The sequence below is a fragment of the Natrix helvetica genome (genome assembly GCF_964273705.1).
Source record: "Natrix helvetica genome assembly, chromosome: 1".
In the NCBI taxonomy this organism is placed as follows: Eukaryota; Metazoa; Chordata; class Lepidosauria; order Squamata; family Natricidae; genus Natrix; species Natrix helvetica.
In genome coordinates this window covers 354579530-354594410 of record NC_138548.1, presented here as the reverse complement: position 1 = coordinate 354594410, position 14881 = coordinate 354579530, and the positions used below count along the sequence as shown (strand labels likewise).

The 14881-nt window shown below is 43.0% G+C and overlaps 2 protein-coding genes across 2 annotated transcripts in view; both read left to right on the top strand.

The window, feature by feature from the left end:
* LOC309384263 (uncharacterized protein) overlaps window positions 1-14881 on the top strand; it is a 108335-nt gene that overhangs the window by 62246 nt on the left and 31208 nt on the right. The gene's annotated exons all lie outside the window — the stretch shown is intronic.
* LOC309385043 (uncharacterized protein) lies at window positions 4555-12528 on the top strand. The gene is made up of 2 exons (XM_081939113.1): window positions 4555-4628; window positions 8630-12528. The coding sequence occupies exon 2, from the start codon at window positions 9180-9182 to the stop codon at window positions 11484-11486; it is 2307 nt and encodes a 768-aa protein (XP_081795239.1). The 5' UTR covers window positions 4555-4628; window positions 8630-9179; the 3' UTR covers window positions 11487-12528.

The window sequence follows — 14881 nt, the reverse complement described above, 5'->3', positions numbered from 1 at the left end:
GATGGCAATAAGAGCACTCTGGACAACTGAGGATAACAAGCAACACCGAATAGCAAAGCAAGTCAGTCCAGAAATCAAAATATTTTCCATTTCCTTCTGAAAACTATACAATCTTCCTAAGCAGGTGAGGGAGAAAAGAAAGAAAACCAAGAAGAGATTTCTATCTGGAGAAAGCAGAGTATGCAAAACTCAAGCATAGGTTACATGAAAAGTCAAGGGAGATGATTTTTCCATTGAGCAAAAGAGGGAAATATCTCGAAGTTTTTGGGGAGGAAAAGGTCAATTGGAAATCCATGCAGGGCAGACAGTGTTGCAGGTCTCGCTCTGGGAGGAAGAAAATCACCACTAAATCAAAGCACCACTAAACAAGGTATCATCTATATTTTTGATCTCCCCAGTTATATGAGTTGTGGAAAAGCTCCATAGACGTGTCTGTTGTGGGAAAGATACAACTTGCAATTCATAGCTGATTATGCCTGAGAGGATCCAGACTGGAGAAAAGCCATACAAATGCTCCCATTGCGGTAAATGCTTTAGCGAGCATGGCAACATGGACTCACACCAAAGAGAAACCCTTTGAATGTCCTGATTGTGGGAAAAGCTGCAGTACCAAATCCAGTTTGGTAATACACCAGAGGACTCACACAGGAGAGAAACCTTTTGAATGTCCTGACTGTGGGAAAAGTTTCAGTACCAATTCCATGTTGGTGAGACACCAGAGGACTCACACAGGAGAGAAACCTTTTGAATGTCCTGACTGTGGGAAAAGTTTCAGTCATAATTCCACCCTGATTCAACACCAGAGGACTCACACAGGAGAAAAACCCCTTGAATGTCCTGATTGTGGGAAAAGTTTCAGTACCAATTCCATGTTGGTGAGACACCAGAGGACTCACACAGGAGAAAAACCCTTTGAATGTCCTGATTGTGGGAAAAGTTTCAGTACCAATTCCAGCCTGGTGACACACCAGAGGACTCACACAGGAGTGAAACCCTTTCAATGTCGTGACTGTGGGAAAAGTTTCAGTCAGAATTCCCACTTCGTGATACACCAGAGAACTCACACAGGAGAGAAACCATATGAGTGTCCAGACTGTGGGAAAGATTTCAGTATTAAGACTAGCCTTCTAAATCATATGCTTATACACACAGGGGAGAAACCATTTGAGTGTCTCGAATGTGGATGGTGCTTCAGGACAAATTCCACCCTTATTGCACACAAGAAAGTCCACATGAGGCCCCAAGTGATGAGTGTAGAAAAGGTTTGAATTTCATTTCTAAAGTCCCACTGTAAGTCCAACTGAGAAATTGAATGACATCACTCCCTGCTTTGGCCCACACGTTCATTGTTTCCTTGCTGCAGATCAGCTTGGCAAGGCATCTGGCGCTGAGAAAGCAGCTGTGCGCGACTTCTTAGGGTTGCTTTCTCATTGGCAAATCACTTGAGGAACGCGTTCCTGTAGGCTTTGGCAGCCCTTTGCCATATAACCTTTGCCTGTAGGAACAGGACTTCGGAGGGACACACCCACTCCTCAGTTGGTGCCAACGAACAAAGGCATTTTGGAAAGGGTTGCTGAGGCCCTATAGGAATGCAATCTCCCAGCAGGCTTTGGCAAGGAAACAGCAAATGGAGGGAAGGCCTGAAAGACTGAAGTCTTCCCTCCATTTGCAAACGTCCACGCCTCAATTCACAGAGAATAGATGCCTAAAGTGTGAGATTACTCCATACACCTGACCTTGCGTGATCTCGTGGTACATTAGGCCTCTGTCCTCTGTGAATGCAGGCAAATAAAGCACAACAGAGAGATCTTTGCAAGGTAAGTCACTCTCCACAGGCAAAATGCCTGTGAAGACTCAGCTGGGGGTGGGGGTGGGGAGAATAGGGGTGAATATAGCAGAGCCTCTGTGGTCCTTCGTAAGGCTGAACGACATCTGTGGTGCTCCAGTATTCATAATTTCGGGATTCGTTTGTAAATGCGGCGGGGGGGGGGGGGTTATCGCGTAACGTTGAACATTCGCTAAGAGAACGCTTGTAACCTAAGGATTACCTGTATTTATTTTTGTGGAAATTGTAAAAATCTTTTTGGAGCAGTCGCTGCCAAGGATTTAGGATCGAAGAGTTTCAATGGGTGAGAGACTCAAAGGAAGCCAACTTCATTCGTGCTGGCCAGAGATGCTTCCAAGCGCACCCATGCTAAATGTCTTCTGCGTCTGTAACTTGGCATACACAGAAGTTTTCATTAGATCAAAGCGAGAAAATCACATACCCAGCAGGGCTAGAAAAGGGGGGCTTGGGAAGAGGAGATGACTGTACAGGTGAAACTCGAGAAATTAGAATATCGTGCAAAAGTTCATTTATTTCAGTAACGCAACTTAAAAGGTGAAACTAATATATGAGATAAGACTCATTACATGCAAAGCAAGATAGTTCAAGCCGCGATTTTTCATAATTGTGATGATTATGGCGTACAGCTCATGAAAACCCCAAATCCAGAAAATTAGAATATTGCATGCAATCAATAAAACAAGGGTTGTACATAGAACAATATTGGATCTCTGAAAAGTATAAGCATGCATATGTACTCAGTACTTGGTTTGGGTCCCTTTTGCAGCAATTACTGCCTCAATGCGGTGTGGCATGGAAGCTATCAGCCTGTGGCATTGCTGAGGTGTTATGGAAGACCAGGATGCTTCAATAGCAGCCTTCAGCTCTTCTGCATTGTTCGGTCTCATGTCTCTCATCTTTCTTTTGGCAGTGCCCCATAGATTCTCTATGGGGTTCAGGTCAGACAGGTTTGCTGGCCAATCAAGCACAGTAATCCCACAGTCATTGAACCAGGTTTTGGTGCTTGTGGCAGTGTGGGCAGCTGGAAAATGAAGTCAACATCCCCATAAAGCTCGTCTGTGGAAGGAAGCATGAAGTGCTCCAAAATCTGGTAGACGGCTGCGTTGACCCTGGTCTTAATGAAGCACAGTGGTCCAAAGTCCTCTTTTCTGATGAGAGCAACTTTTGCCAAAAGCACCAAAAACTGGTTCAATGACCGTGGGATTACTGTGCTTGATTGGCCTCTCCATTCTTCCTCATACTCTGGTTCCTTGGTTTCCAAATGAGATGCAAAATAAACAAAAAACATTGATACAGAGAAGCAGGAAAGGAGTCGAAAAAAAGAAAAAATAATATAATGCACCTTCCACCTTTTTTTTCTTTTGAGAAATTGTCATCACCCATTCCTCTTTGGAAATTATCTCTGCTCAGTTTACCAGAATAAAATCTTCCTTGGAAATAGATCCTGTCCTGAAGTCTATTCCTCAGAGTAATCCAGTCCAACATTTCTCTTTCACATTGCTCAAAGCCACAGGGAGATTTTCTCTATGCACAGGTAGCAAGCAGCAAAGCTTTAATGAATACATCATATCTGCAAAGATGAGGGCAAAAGCAGATCTGACTATTTCCCGCGCAAATGCAAGTTTTCCCTCCCTGCTATTAGGCCAGGTCACATTGTCCAATGGAGACTTATAGTATTGTTGTGAGAAAGTCTTTTTTGGCTCTGGTAAACACCTGCCGAAACGTCCTTGGTTCCCATGGCTGGCATCGATGTCTGGAGCTTTGCTCTATCTCCCCCTTCTGTCTCCCCATAGCTTTTTGGCAAACTGAGAAATGATAATCGTTGCAACAGCAAAAATGCCATTTGAAGCTTGACACACTGCACACTGGATTCCACAATTCCACAAAAACATTGGCAGCCCTCTGAGCAGCCCTGACCTAAAGCAGAACTGGCGCTTATATATCGTGGGTGCACTACATTGCAAAGATATAAAACGGGTAGGAACCAACTTGATGTTGGAATTTTTTTGATAATCTCATTTGAGAGACCTCATTATTCTAGGAGAGGAGTTTGTGCTAACTTTCTACACTACATATTTCCTCACTCCCGAGGTTTCGTTCCATTGGTGGTGCAAGCTTTAAAACCGGTTCTCCTTCATATTAGGGTTAACTTGTGATTTCGTAGACTTGTGGTTATGTGTCAGTGTACTTGTGAGAAGTAATCACAACAAACCCACCCAACCCCCGAGAATGAAATGTTTTGGGGATTATTAAAGAGAGGCAGAATATTATATTTACCCAAAGGAGAAATGAAGGGAAAAATATCTTAACAAAGGCAGAAAGTATCTTTAGAGATTTTGTGCCCATTAAGAAATCCAGGCCAGCCTATTCACAAACAAAACACCTTCCGCTCCAGTTGATGGGATTAAAATTTGCCTTCCCCCGCCCAAATTCTAAGGATTTTTAAGGACCTTTGGGGATACAATGGATGGAAACTGATCAAAGAGAGATTCAAGGAGTCAAAAAGGACCTGCTGCCATGTAATCCCTGAAAACATCTTCCAAACATCTGGATGGAGATTGGACAAGTGTGTGTTTCCAACTCCTGTCGCTAGATGGCGGTCAGGCAACATCTGTGCCTAGAAAACCTTCCTTGCGCTTAAAAAAGGAGTTTTAAACTATTGCTAGAAAGGATAGGAGGAGAGAAGCGCAGAGGAACTTCCTCTTCCGGAACACTCCTGGGAGGAGAGTGGCGTGCAGAGCGGCTTTTGTGCTCTTCCCATGGTGGAAGCAGCAGCTGGAAGGTGAGTTGAGGGCAGGTGGGAGGAGAGTCCTGGAAGCAGAGAAGCAACTGGGCTGAAGCCTCTCAGCTGCTGCTGCTGCAGGTTCCTTCCCTCCCCGAATTTAAGCCCACTGGTGCTGCAGGCTGTGAAACTGGTGGCTGCAATTTTCCTTCTGGTGGGAAGATTAGAAAAGTCTCTTCCAAGTGAAGGTGGATTCTTTGGGAATGGCTTCCCTCCAGAGGTTGTGGGTGCTCCCATCACTGGAGGGCTTTAAGAAGAGATTGAACAGCCAATTGTTGCTTGTACTGATATGCTGTTCTTGATTTTTGTCAAATATGGCACTGTGCATTACGGCCGAACATCTCCACTTTGGTCTGGTCTGTGCAAAGGACGGTGTTCCAGAAGTCCTGTGATTTGTTCAGATGCAACTTTGCAAACCTCAGCCATGTTGCTATGACGTTTTTAGAGAAGAGCAACCCTTCCAAACGAACCATGCTTGTTCAGTTTTTTCTAACTGCACTGTCATGAATCTTGATATTTAACATGCTAACTGAAGCTTGTAGAGTCTGAGATATAACTCTTTCTTTTAAATTTCTCTGGCCATTGCACCATCTTTTGGGGTGAATTTTCTTGGACGTCCACTCTTGGGAAAATTGGCAACTACCGTATTTTTCGGAGTATAAGACACACCGGAGTAAAAGATGCACCAAGGTTTTGAAGGGGCAAACTAAAAAAAAAGTGGGTAGGTAGATAGAGGGATAAAGAGGGAGAGAAAGGGAGCGAAATGCAGTAGGTAGGGAGAAAGAGAGAGTAGGTAGGTAGATAAAGGGAGAGAGAGAGAGAGAGTAGGGAGGGAGGGAGAGAGAGTGTGTGTAGGTAGGTAAGTAGGTAGATGGATAGAGAGAAATAGAAAGAGATAAAGAGAGAAATACAGTAGATAGGTAGGGAGAGAGGAGGTAGGTAGGTAGGTATAGAGAGAAAGAGAGAGAAATACAGTAGGTAGGTCGGGAGAGAGAGTAGGAAGGTAGAGAAAGGGAGAGAAAGAGAGAAATGCAGTAGGTAGGGAGAGAGACAGGGTAGGTAGGAAGGTAAATAAAGGGAAAGAAAGAGAAATACAGTAGATAAGCAGGGGGAGAGAGAGTAGGTAGGTTGATAAAGGCAGAGAGAGAGAGAGTAGGTAGGTAGGTAGGGAGAGAGTGTGTGTAGGTAGAGGGATAGAGAGAGAAATAGAAAGTGATAGGGAGGGAGAGAGAGTGTGTATAATGATTCTAGACAAAAGCACGTTTAAACAAATATAGTTAAATGAGAATGATGGTATATTGATGGTATAGAGAGAAAGAGAGAAATACAGTAGGTAGGTAGGGAGAGAGAGGGTAGGTAGGTAGGTAGATAAAGGGAGAGAAAGAGAGTAGGTAGGTAGGGAGAGAGAGGGTAGGTAGGTAGATAAAGGGAGAGAAAGAGAAATAGAGTAGGTAGGGAGAGGGAGAGAGGGTAGGTAGATAAAGGGAGGGAGAGAGAGAAATACAGTAGGTAGGGAGGGAGAGAGAATGTGTGTGTAGGTAGGTAGAGGGATAGAGAGAGAGAAATAGAAAGAGATAGAGAAATACAGTAGATAGGTAGGGAGAGAGACCAGGCAGGTAGGTAGATAAAGGGAGAGAGAGTGAGTAGATAGGTAGGGAGAGAGAGAGAGTAGGTAGGTAGGTAGGTAGATGTTTCCAGGTGTATTTATCCATGTGCTGGAGAAGGAAACAGCTGACAATCTGCAGCACCTTGTTTCTGCTTGAAAATGGCCTTGTAAACATTCCCCAAAAATATGTCTATTCTGTAACCACCTGTAAAAAGATTCCCAAATTGCACAATAATCAGTTTGTTCTTTCTCTTTGATAGCCAGTGTCAAACTGTTCATTTCTGCACATTCTAATATTTTCTTAATCACATTCTCCTCTGTAGGGATCTCTTCACTTTTCCAATTTTGTGCAAACGCAATCCTAGCTGCTGTTATAACATGAATAATCAAATATAATGGCCTTTTAAACCTTCCCAAATTGATGGGCACAACAATTGCTTCTCTAAGAGCACTGCTGATATCTTTATTCTTTGGCACTGTTTTAGCACACACCTCAATGCCGGAGACCAGGAAACAGCTTTGGCTTTTATACATGTAGTCATACTTGCTGATGATCAGTTGATAGGTCAGAGTTTGCAATCAGAGTTTGCAGCATCAATTGATCGAGGGCCCATTATTAGCAATACTTGGCTGTCACTGTGGTCCTCCATCATTGGAGGCTTTTCAAAAGAGGCAAAAGAGTGACTTGTCTGAAACGGTATAGGGCAGTGATCACTAACCTTTTTTGGCTCCCGTGCCAAAAGCGGAGGGAGAGCAGGGGGGGTCGTGTGCGGGCATGCCCACACCCATAATATGTGCGTGGGCACAGCATGCATGCGCACACAACCATCCCCGTGCGAATGCGGCTGAGACAATCCCCCACCCCGCTTTTGGTGTGCTTTTTTCTCCCTCCCCAGTCCCCAGAGGCTTTCTAGGAGCCTGGGGAGGGTGAAAACTGCCTCACCTGCCCCTAGGACGCCCTTTGGAGGCTTCAGAAGCTTCCCTGAAGCCTCTGGAGGGCAAAAAATGGCCCTACGGACAACCCGGAAGTTTGGGAACAGTGACTCCCGGATTGGCTGTAGGGCAGTTTTTCACCCTCCGGAGCCTTCAGAGAAGCCTTTTGAAGGCTCCGGAGAGCGAAAAACGGCCCTACGAGCAAACCGGAAGTCCATTTCTGAATTTCCTGTTTGCCCCTAGGACCAGTTTTTCACCCTACGGGGGTTTCAAACCTCTGGAGGGCAAAAAATGGCCTTAAAAGAATGCCAAAGTCAGCTAGCAGACCTGACAGGGCAACGCCTCGCGTGCCCTAAGAAATGGTGCCGTAGGTTCTCCATGACAGGTATAGGGTCTCCTGCTTGAGCACCGCTTGGATTAGAAGATCTCCAAGGTCCCTTCCGATTCTCTTCTTCCTTTCTGTTCTGTTGCAATGGTATTTATTATGTCCCGATAAGTAAAACCATAGAAATGAAAGAGGGTGAACTTTATTTTTCTCCGGACTGTGTGAGGGGAGAAAATATTCATTGGAAAGGTAATAGGCCTAGGGATGAGCTTGCAGGACTTACGGAACCAAAGTTTTAAACTAATATAATTGCCAAATGTACCAGACTAATATTTTCAAGTGTGCCGACTTGTGCGAAGGCGTGTACTTAATGTGGATATATTTAGAACAGGAAGTGTGAGATGGTGGATAATGAGGAACTGAAAGTAACGGGTGTCTGAGAACTTCAAATGTCCATGGAGGTAGGTGGAGACTATCTGGAACATCAAGTGAAGGAGGAAGGGAAAGGGCAGGAGGCGGGAAATCCCAGATGGGCACATTGAAGTATGGTGAAAGGAGGATCCTGGGAAAAGAAGAAGTTAACTCTGGGAATATTCCACAGGAACAGAGGAGATGTGAAAAAGGTATAAAAATGAAGGTTTGTGAGCATGGCGATGCCTTTGATGGTAGCTGCTCCTCAGTGGACTTAGCTGCTTATCTCTGACCCGTGTTGCAACATGAATCAGGTAAATGCAGTCTTACTGAGGTACTGATGCAAATCCCTGGCATTTTTCATGTTTCAGCTAACCATGAAAAAATAAAATTGTGATTCAAAGCAAAATTGCGTGGTTGCGTGTTTGCATTTCTATTTTTAGTGTTTTTAAATTTTATAACAACCGTGTTTGAAAACAACCCTTTGCCCTGCTAAGAATTCATTGATTGACCCAGTCAACAACCAATTTCTTCACTGAATGGATATTTGAACTTGGATCTGGGTAGTTTTCCATGTGTACCAAATGAATCAGGATTAATGTAAGAGCTTATGTGACCATTGGGCATGTTTGCTTTTTCATGGTAGAAAACCTTTTTCTTTTTCTTCTCATCTTCTGCAACTATTCTATGCACAATTAATGATACATTTTTATTTGAATCTTATAGACAAAGAAGATGGCAATAAGAGCAATCTGGACAACTGAGGATAACAAGCAACACCGAATAGCAAAGCAAGTCAGTCCAGAAATCAAAATATTTTCCATTTCCTTCTGAAAACTATACAGTCTTCCTAAGCAGGTGAGGGAGAAAAGAAAGAAAACCAAGAAGAGATTTCTATCTGGAGAAAGCAGAGTATGCAAAACTCAAGCATAGGTTACATGAAAAGTCAAGGGAGATGATTTTTCCATTGAGCAAAAGAGGGAAATATCTCGACGTTTTTGGGGAGGAAAAGGTCAATTGGAAATCCATGCAGGGCAGACAGTGTTGCAGGTCTCGCTCTGGGAGGAAGAAAATCACCGCTAAATCAAAGCACCACTAAACAAGGTATCATCTATATTTTTGATCTCCCCAGTTATATGAGTTGTGGAAAAGCTCCATAGACGTTTCTGTTGTGGGAAAGATACAACTTGCAATTCATAGCTGATTATGCCTGAGAGGATCCAGACTGGAGAAAAGCCATACAAATGCTCCCATTGCGGTAAATGCTTTAGCGAGCATGGCAACATGGACTCACACCAAAGAGAAACCCTTTGAATGTCCTGATTGTGGGAAACGCTGCAGTACCAAATCCAGTTTGGTAATACACCAGAGGACTCACACAGGAGAGAAACCTTTTGAATGTCCTGACTGTGGGAAAAGTTTCAGTCATAATTCCACCCTGATTCAACACCAGAGGACTCACACAGGAGAAAAACCCTTTGAATGTTCTGATTGTGGGAAAAGTTTCAGCCAGAGTTCCAGTCTGTTGACACACCAGAGGACTCACACAGAAGAAAAACCCTTTGAATGTCCTGATTGTGGGAAATGTTTCAGTACCAATTCCAGCCTGGTGACACACCAGAGGACTCACACAGGAGAAAAACCCTTTGAATGTTCTGACTGTGGGAAAAGTTTCAGTAACAGTTCCATCCTGATTCAACACCAGAGGACTCACACAGGAGTGAAACCCTTTCAATGTCCTGACTGTGGGAAAAGTTTCAGTCAGAATTCCAACCTCGTGATACACCAGAGGACTCACACAGGAGAAAAACCCTTTGAATGTCCTGATTGTGGGAAAAGTTTCAGTACCAATTCCAGCCTGGTGACACACCAGAGAACTCACACAGGAGAAAAACCCTTTGAATGTTCTGACTGTGGGAAAAGTTTCAGTAACAGTTCCAGCCTGGTGACACACCACAGAACTCACACAGGAGAAAAACCCTTTGAATGTCCTGATTGTGGGAAAAGTTTCAGAACCAATTCCAGCCTGGTGACACACCAGAGAACTCACACAGGAGAGAAGCCCTTTGAATGTCCGGATTGTGGGAAAAGTTTCAGTCGGAATTTCTACCTAGTGGTACACCAGAGAACTCACACAGGAGAGAAACCCTTTGAATGTACTGATTGTGGGAAAGCTTTCAGTGAGCGTTCCAGCCTGGTGACACACCAGAGAACCCACACAGGAGAAAAACCCTTTGAATGTCCTGATTGTGGGAAAAGTTTCAGAACCAATTCCAGCCTGGTGACACACCAGAGAACTCACACAGGAGAAAAACCCTTTAAATGTACTGATTGCGGAAAAAGTTTCAGTCGGAATTTCTACCTAGTGGTACACCAGAGAACTCACACAGGAGAGAAACCCTTTGAATGTACTGATTGTGGGAAAGCTTTCAGTGAGCGTTCCAGCCTGGTGACACACCAGAGGACCCACACAGGAGAAAACCTCTTTGAATGTCCTGATTGTGGGAAAAGTTTCAGTACCAATTCCAGCCTTGTGACACACCAGAGGACTCACACAGGAGAAAAACCCTTTGAATGTTCTGACTGTGGGAAAAGTTTCAGCCAGAGTTCCATCCTGGTGACACACCAGAGGACTCACACAGGAGAAAAACCCTTTGAATGTCCTGATTGTGGGAAAAGTTTCAGCCAGAGTTCCATCCTGGTGACACACCAGAGGACTCACACAGGAGAAAAACCCTTTGAATGTTCTGACTGTGGGAAAAGTTTCAGTATCAAATCCAGTCTGGTTAAACACCAGAGAACTCACACAGGAGAGAAACCCTTTGAATGTACTGATTGTGGGAAAGCTTTCAGTGAGCGTTCCAGCCTGGTGACACACCAGAGGACCCACACAGGAGAAAAACCCTTTGAATGTCCTGATTGTGGGAAATGTTTCAGTACCAATTCCAACCTGGTGACACACCAGAGGACTCACACAGGAGAAAAACCCTTTGAATGTTCTGACTGTGGGAAAAGTTTCATTAACAGTTCCAGCCTGGTGACACACCAGAGGACCCACACAGGAGAAAAACCCTTTGAATGTCCTGATTGTGGCAAATGTTTCAGTACCAATTCCAGCCTGGTGACACACCAGAGGACTCACACAGGAGAAAAACCTTTTGAATGTTCTGACTGTGGGAAAAGTTTCAGTAACAGTTCCAGCCTGGTGACGCACCAGAGAACTCACACAGGAGAGAAACCCTTTGAATGTACTGATTGTGGGAAAGCTTTCAGTCATTATTCCAGCCTGGTGACACACCAGAGGATTCACACAGGAGAGAAGCCCTTTGAATGTCCGGATTGTGGGAAAAGTTTCAGTACCAATTCCAGCCTGGTGACACACCAGAGGACTCACACAGGAGAAAAAACCTTTGAATGTTCTGACTGTGGGAAAAGTTTCAGTAACAGTTCCAGCCTGGTGAGACACCAGAGGACTCACACAGGACAAAAACCCTTTGAATGTACTGATTGTGGGAAAGCTTTCAGTCAGAGTTCCAGCCTGGTGAGACATCAGAGGACTCACACAGGAGGAAAAACCCTTTGAATGTACTGATTGTGGGAAGCTTTCAGTCATTGTTCCAGCCTGGTGACACACCAGAGGATTCACACAGGAGAGAAGCCCTTTAAATGTCCCGATTGTGGGAAAAGTTTCAGTACCAATTCCAACCTGGTGACACACCAGAGGACGCACACAAGAAAGAAACTGTTTAAATGCCCTGATTGTGAGAAAATTTTCGATAACAATTCTAGGCTGGTGACACACAAGAAGATTCACAGAGGAAAAAAATCCTTTTGTGGGAATCAAGAAATATAGCCTATTGGACTTCCGGTGGCGCTGCGGGCCTTGGAGGACGCTCCCTCGGGGACGCCAGCCCCGTGTTTGAGTAACAAGCTGCTAGGATAGCATAAATCAGCTGTCCAGCGGTTGAAACCCCCCACCTCGGGAAAGGAGGGGGAGGTGAGCTGTCTGGCATAGGGTAGAGGCCCCCAGCAACTCCAGAAGCAATTCTGTGGCGTGAAGGGTGTGAACTTCCCAGGAAGCCCGACAATTTCCTCATCTTGGGACGCTTCTGCCTTTGCAGAAACAAAAGGCAGCGCCCACCCCTGCTGTTTCAATGCTTATTCTACATCTGAACAAGACTCAGGCGGAGCAAACAGGAGATCAATATATTGCAAGTACAAGCCTTAACTCCGTAGATTATATCTCCTTCTGTAAACTTAAAGGGAACTTCAAAAAAAAAAATGGCGCCAGAATAATAAAGGGTATGTTGAAAACGAAAGTGAAGCGGAAAGCTGATTAGTACTTGTTAAGTGCTTGTTAGTGCTGCTGGAAGACTTGCGAGAATAGGTGGATTTTCTGGACTGAACAAATTGGTTGCTTAAAAGCTTGATTTGAATACTTTGAAATGGCTTCGAAGCAGGCAAAATTCAATGTTTCAAAAAGTGCTGCTAGTTCTTGGTTGTAATTTTAACTCAACCGGGGGAATCAGTTATAGGTCTAATGAATATAATTAACCAATATGTCAAGTATCTGGGTTCAAAGTAAATCTAGGGAAGACAAAGATGATAGCTAAAAATATGACTAACCCCCCCCCCCAAAAAAAAAGAATTAGAAAGTGTAACAGGATGTGAGATAGTAAAAAAGGTTAAATATTTAGGAATTTATATTACAACCTCAAATGGGAAATTATATAAGTACAATTATGAACCATTATGGCATAAAATACAGAGAGAAATGAATAATTGGAAAAAACTACAATTCTCTTTGCTGGGAAGGATAGCCTCAGTCAAAATGAATGTTTTGCCTAAGTTTCTATTCCTCTTTCAAATGATACCAATACTTAAAAAAGACGCAAATTTGGAAGAATGGCAGAAAGGTATTAACTACTTTGTTTGGGCAGGAAAGAAACAGAGAATAAAACTTAAAATAATGCAAGATATACATGAAAGAGGAGGCTTAAAAATTCCCAACTTAAAATTATACTATGAAGCAGCAGTTTTAGCAACAATTAGCAATTGGATCAACCTAACAGAGGATAGAATATTGAATATTGAGGGTTATGATTTGGTATATGGCTGGCATGCTTATTTAATATACGACAAGAAGGTCGACAAGATCTTTAAAAGTCATATTTTAAGGAATGCCTTACTGCGTGTTTGGAAAAAATATCAATATAGGTTAAACGACAAAATACCTATGTGGGGGGTGCCCAGACATGCTATAGAGGATATAAGTATAGAACAAAAACAAGATCGAACTACATATGCAGAACTCTTTAGTATAGATAGAGGTGCACTGCAGTTGAAATCTTTGAATACATTAAGAGATTAAAGGGTAATTCAAACTGGTTCCAGTATGGTAAATTACAGGCTAGATGGAAAAAAGACCAGAAATCCGGTATTATTCAAAATGAGGATAACTTGGTAAAACAAATCAGGGACCAGGGTCAAATGCACATAAAAAGGTTGTATAATGTATTGATAGAAATAGACTCAGAAACAGAATTAGTTAAAGATTGTATGATAAAATGGGCAGAAAATTTTGAAGAACCAATAATGATGGAAACATGGGAAGAGATTTGGGTAAGAAATGTAAAATTTACACAAGCTCAGAACTTGAGAGAGAATTTTTACAAGATGTTGTACAGATGGCATTTAGATCCAAAAAGGCTAGCCTGTATGTATCCGAACCTACAATCTAAATGTTGGAGATGTGACTGTGTTGGTGCCATGTATTACCATATTTGGTGGACTTGTAAAAAAGTTAAAGCATTTTGGATAAAAATATGGTGGGTTATTCAACATATTTTGAAAAAGAGGATAAAGTTCACACCCCAGTTGTTTTTGTTAGGCATAGTTTCAGACTGTACTGTTATAGAGACTAATCTGATCTTGAACCTAACGACGGCAGCAAGATTGTTGGTGGTGCCATACTGGAGGAAGGAAGAGTTGCCTACCATCCAAGAATGGACATTAAAAGTAGTAAACTTAGTAGAGATGGCCAAAATTTCAGTGTATTTGAAGGATCATTCGTATGAGAAGTACAAGCTGGACTGGAGAAGATGGATTGACTATATTCAAAACAAATACCGGACTGAAAAATTTCAGTTAGCTTATGAATGAAGGCATAAAGAATGTTACAATTTATTCAAAGTTAGTTTAATAAAGGGGGAGTTAAAGCACAAGAATAGTAACATGTTAAAGTTAGTTAGCTTATGTTAGCGTATGGTAGTTCGCCAGCACAGTCACAAAAGTTGCAGTCTTTACTACCTCCGGTGGAAACACAATCACAAACCCTGACACTGGAAGCTGTACAAAATAATCTACAAAGTGCATTAAAAGAACAGACAGTTGTCTTGGAGGGGAAAATTGCAAGTGCCTTTAAAGATGTCTCTGATGAAATATCTGGAATTAAGGATTTAATCCAAACACGTAACCAAGAGATAAGGGGGGATATAGTTGAGGTGTCAGGTCTGTAGTTATGTTCTTTTTAGGATCTTTGGCCTGCCACACTTTCTATTAATTTTCCTATGCTGTTTCATTAGTGTAGTAGTTGGGAGGGGGGAATAGAAAGGAGTAGAATTGTGGAATGTTTTGTTGTGATTCTTTCTAGAAGCTCAAGGTCATCTTTTGTCTCCGCACCTCGACACCTGACCGGAAGCAGAGGGGTGTAGATGCCAGCGTGGAACATGATGATTGGAACATGTGATGGATTTGTGGGTGTGGGGATAGATCATGAACTTTCAACTGGGTGGAATTCCAGGAAGAAGATCAGAGTTGGAAATTCATAGATGTGCTAACTTGCCTGTATGATTAAATTGGAATTTTAAGGATGATTCTGCCTTGGTCTCTGATTGATTTCATACATGGTATTTAGAACGCTGATATTATTCCAACTCTGACTTTAAAATAAATCACTAGCACCCCCCCTCACAGGGG

Bases quoted from the DNA above. Each gene is read 5' to 3' on its own strand.
- LOC309385043 (XM_081939113.1), top strand. From the start codon at position 9,180: ATGGCAACATGGACTCACACCAAAGAGAAACCCTTTGAATGTCCTGAT.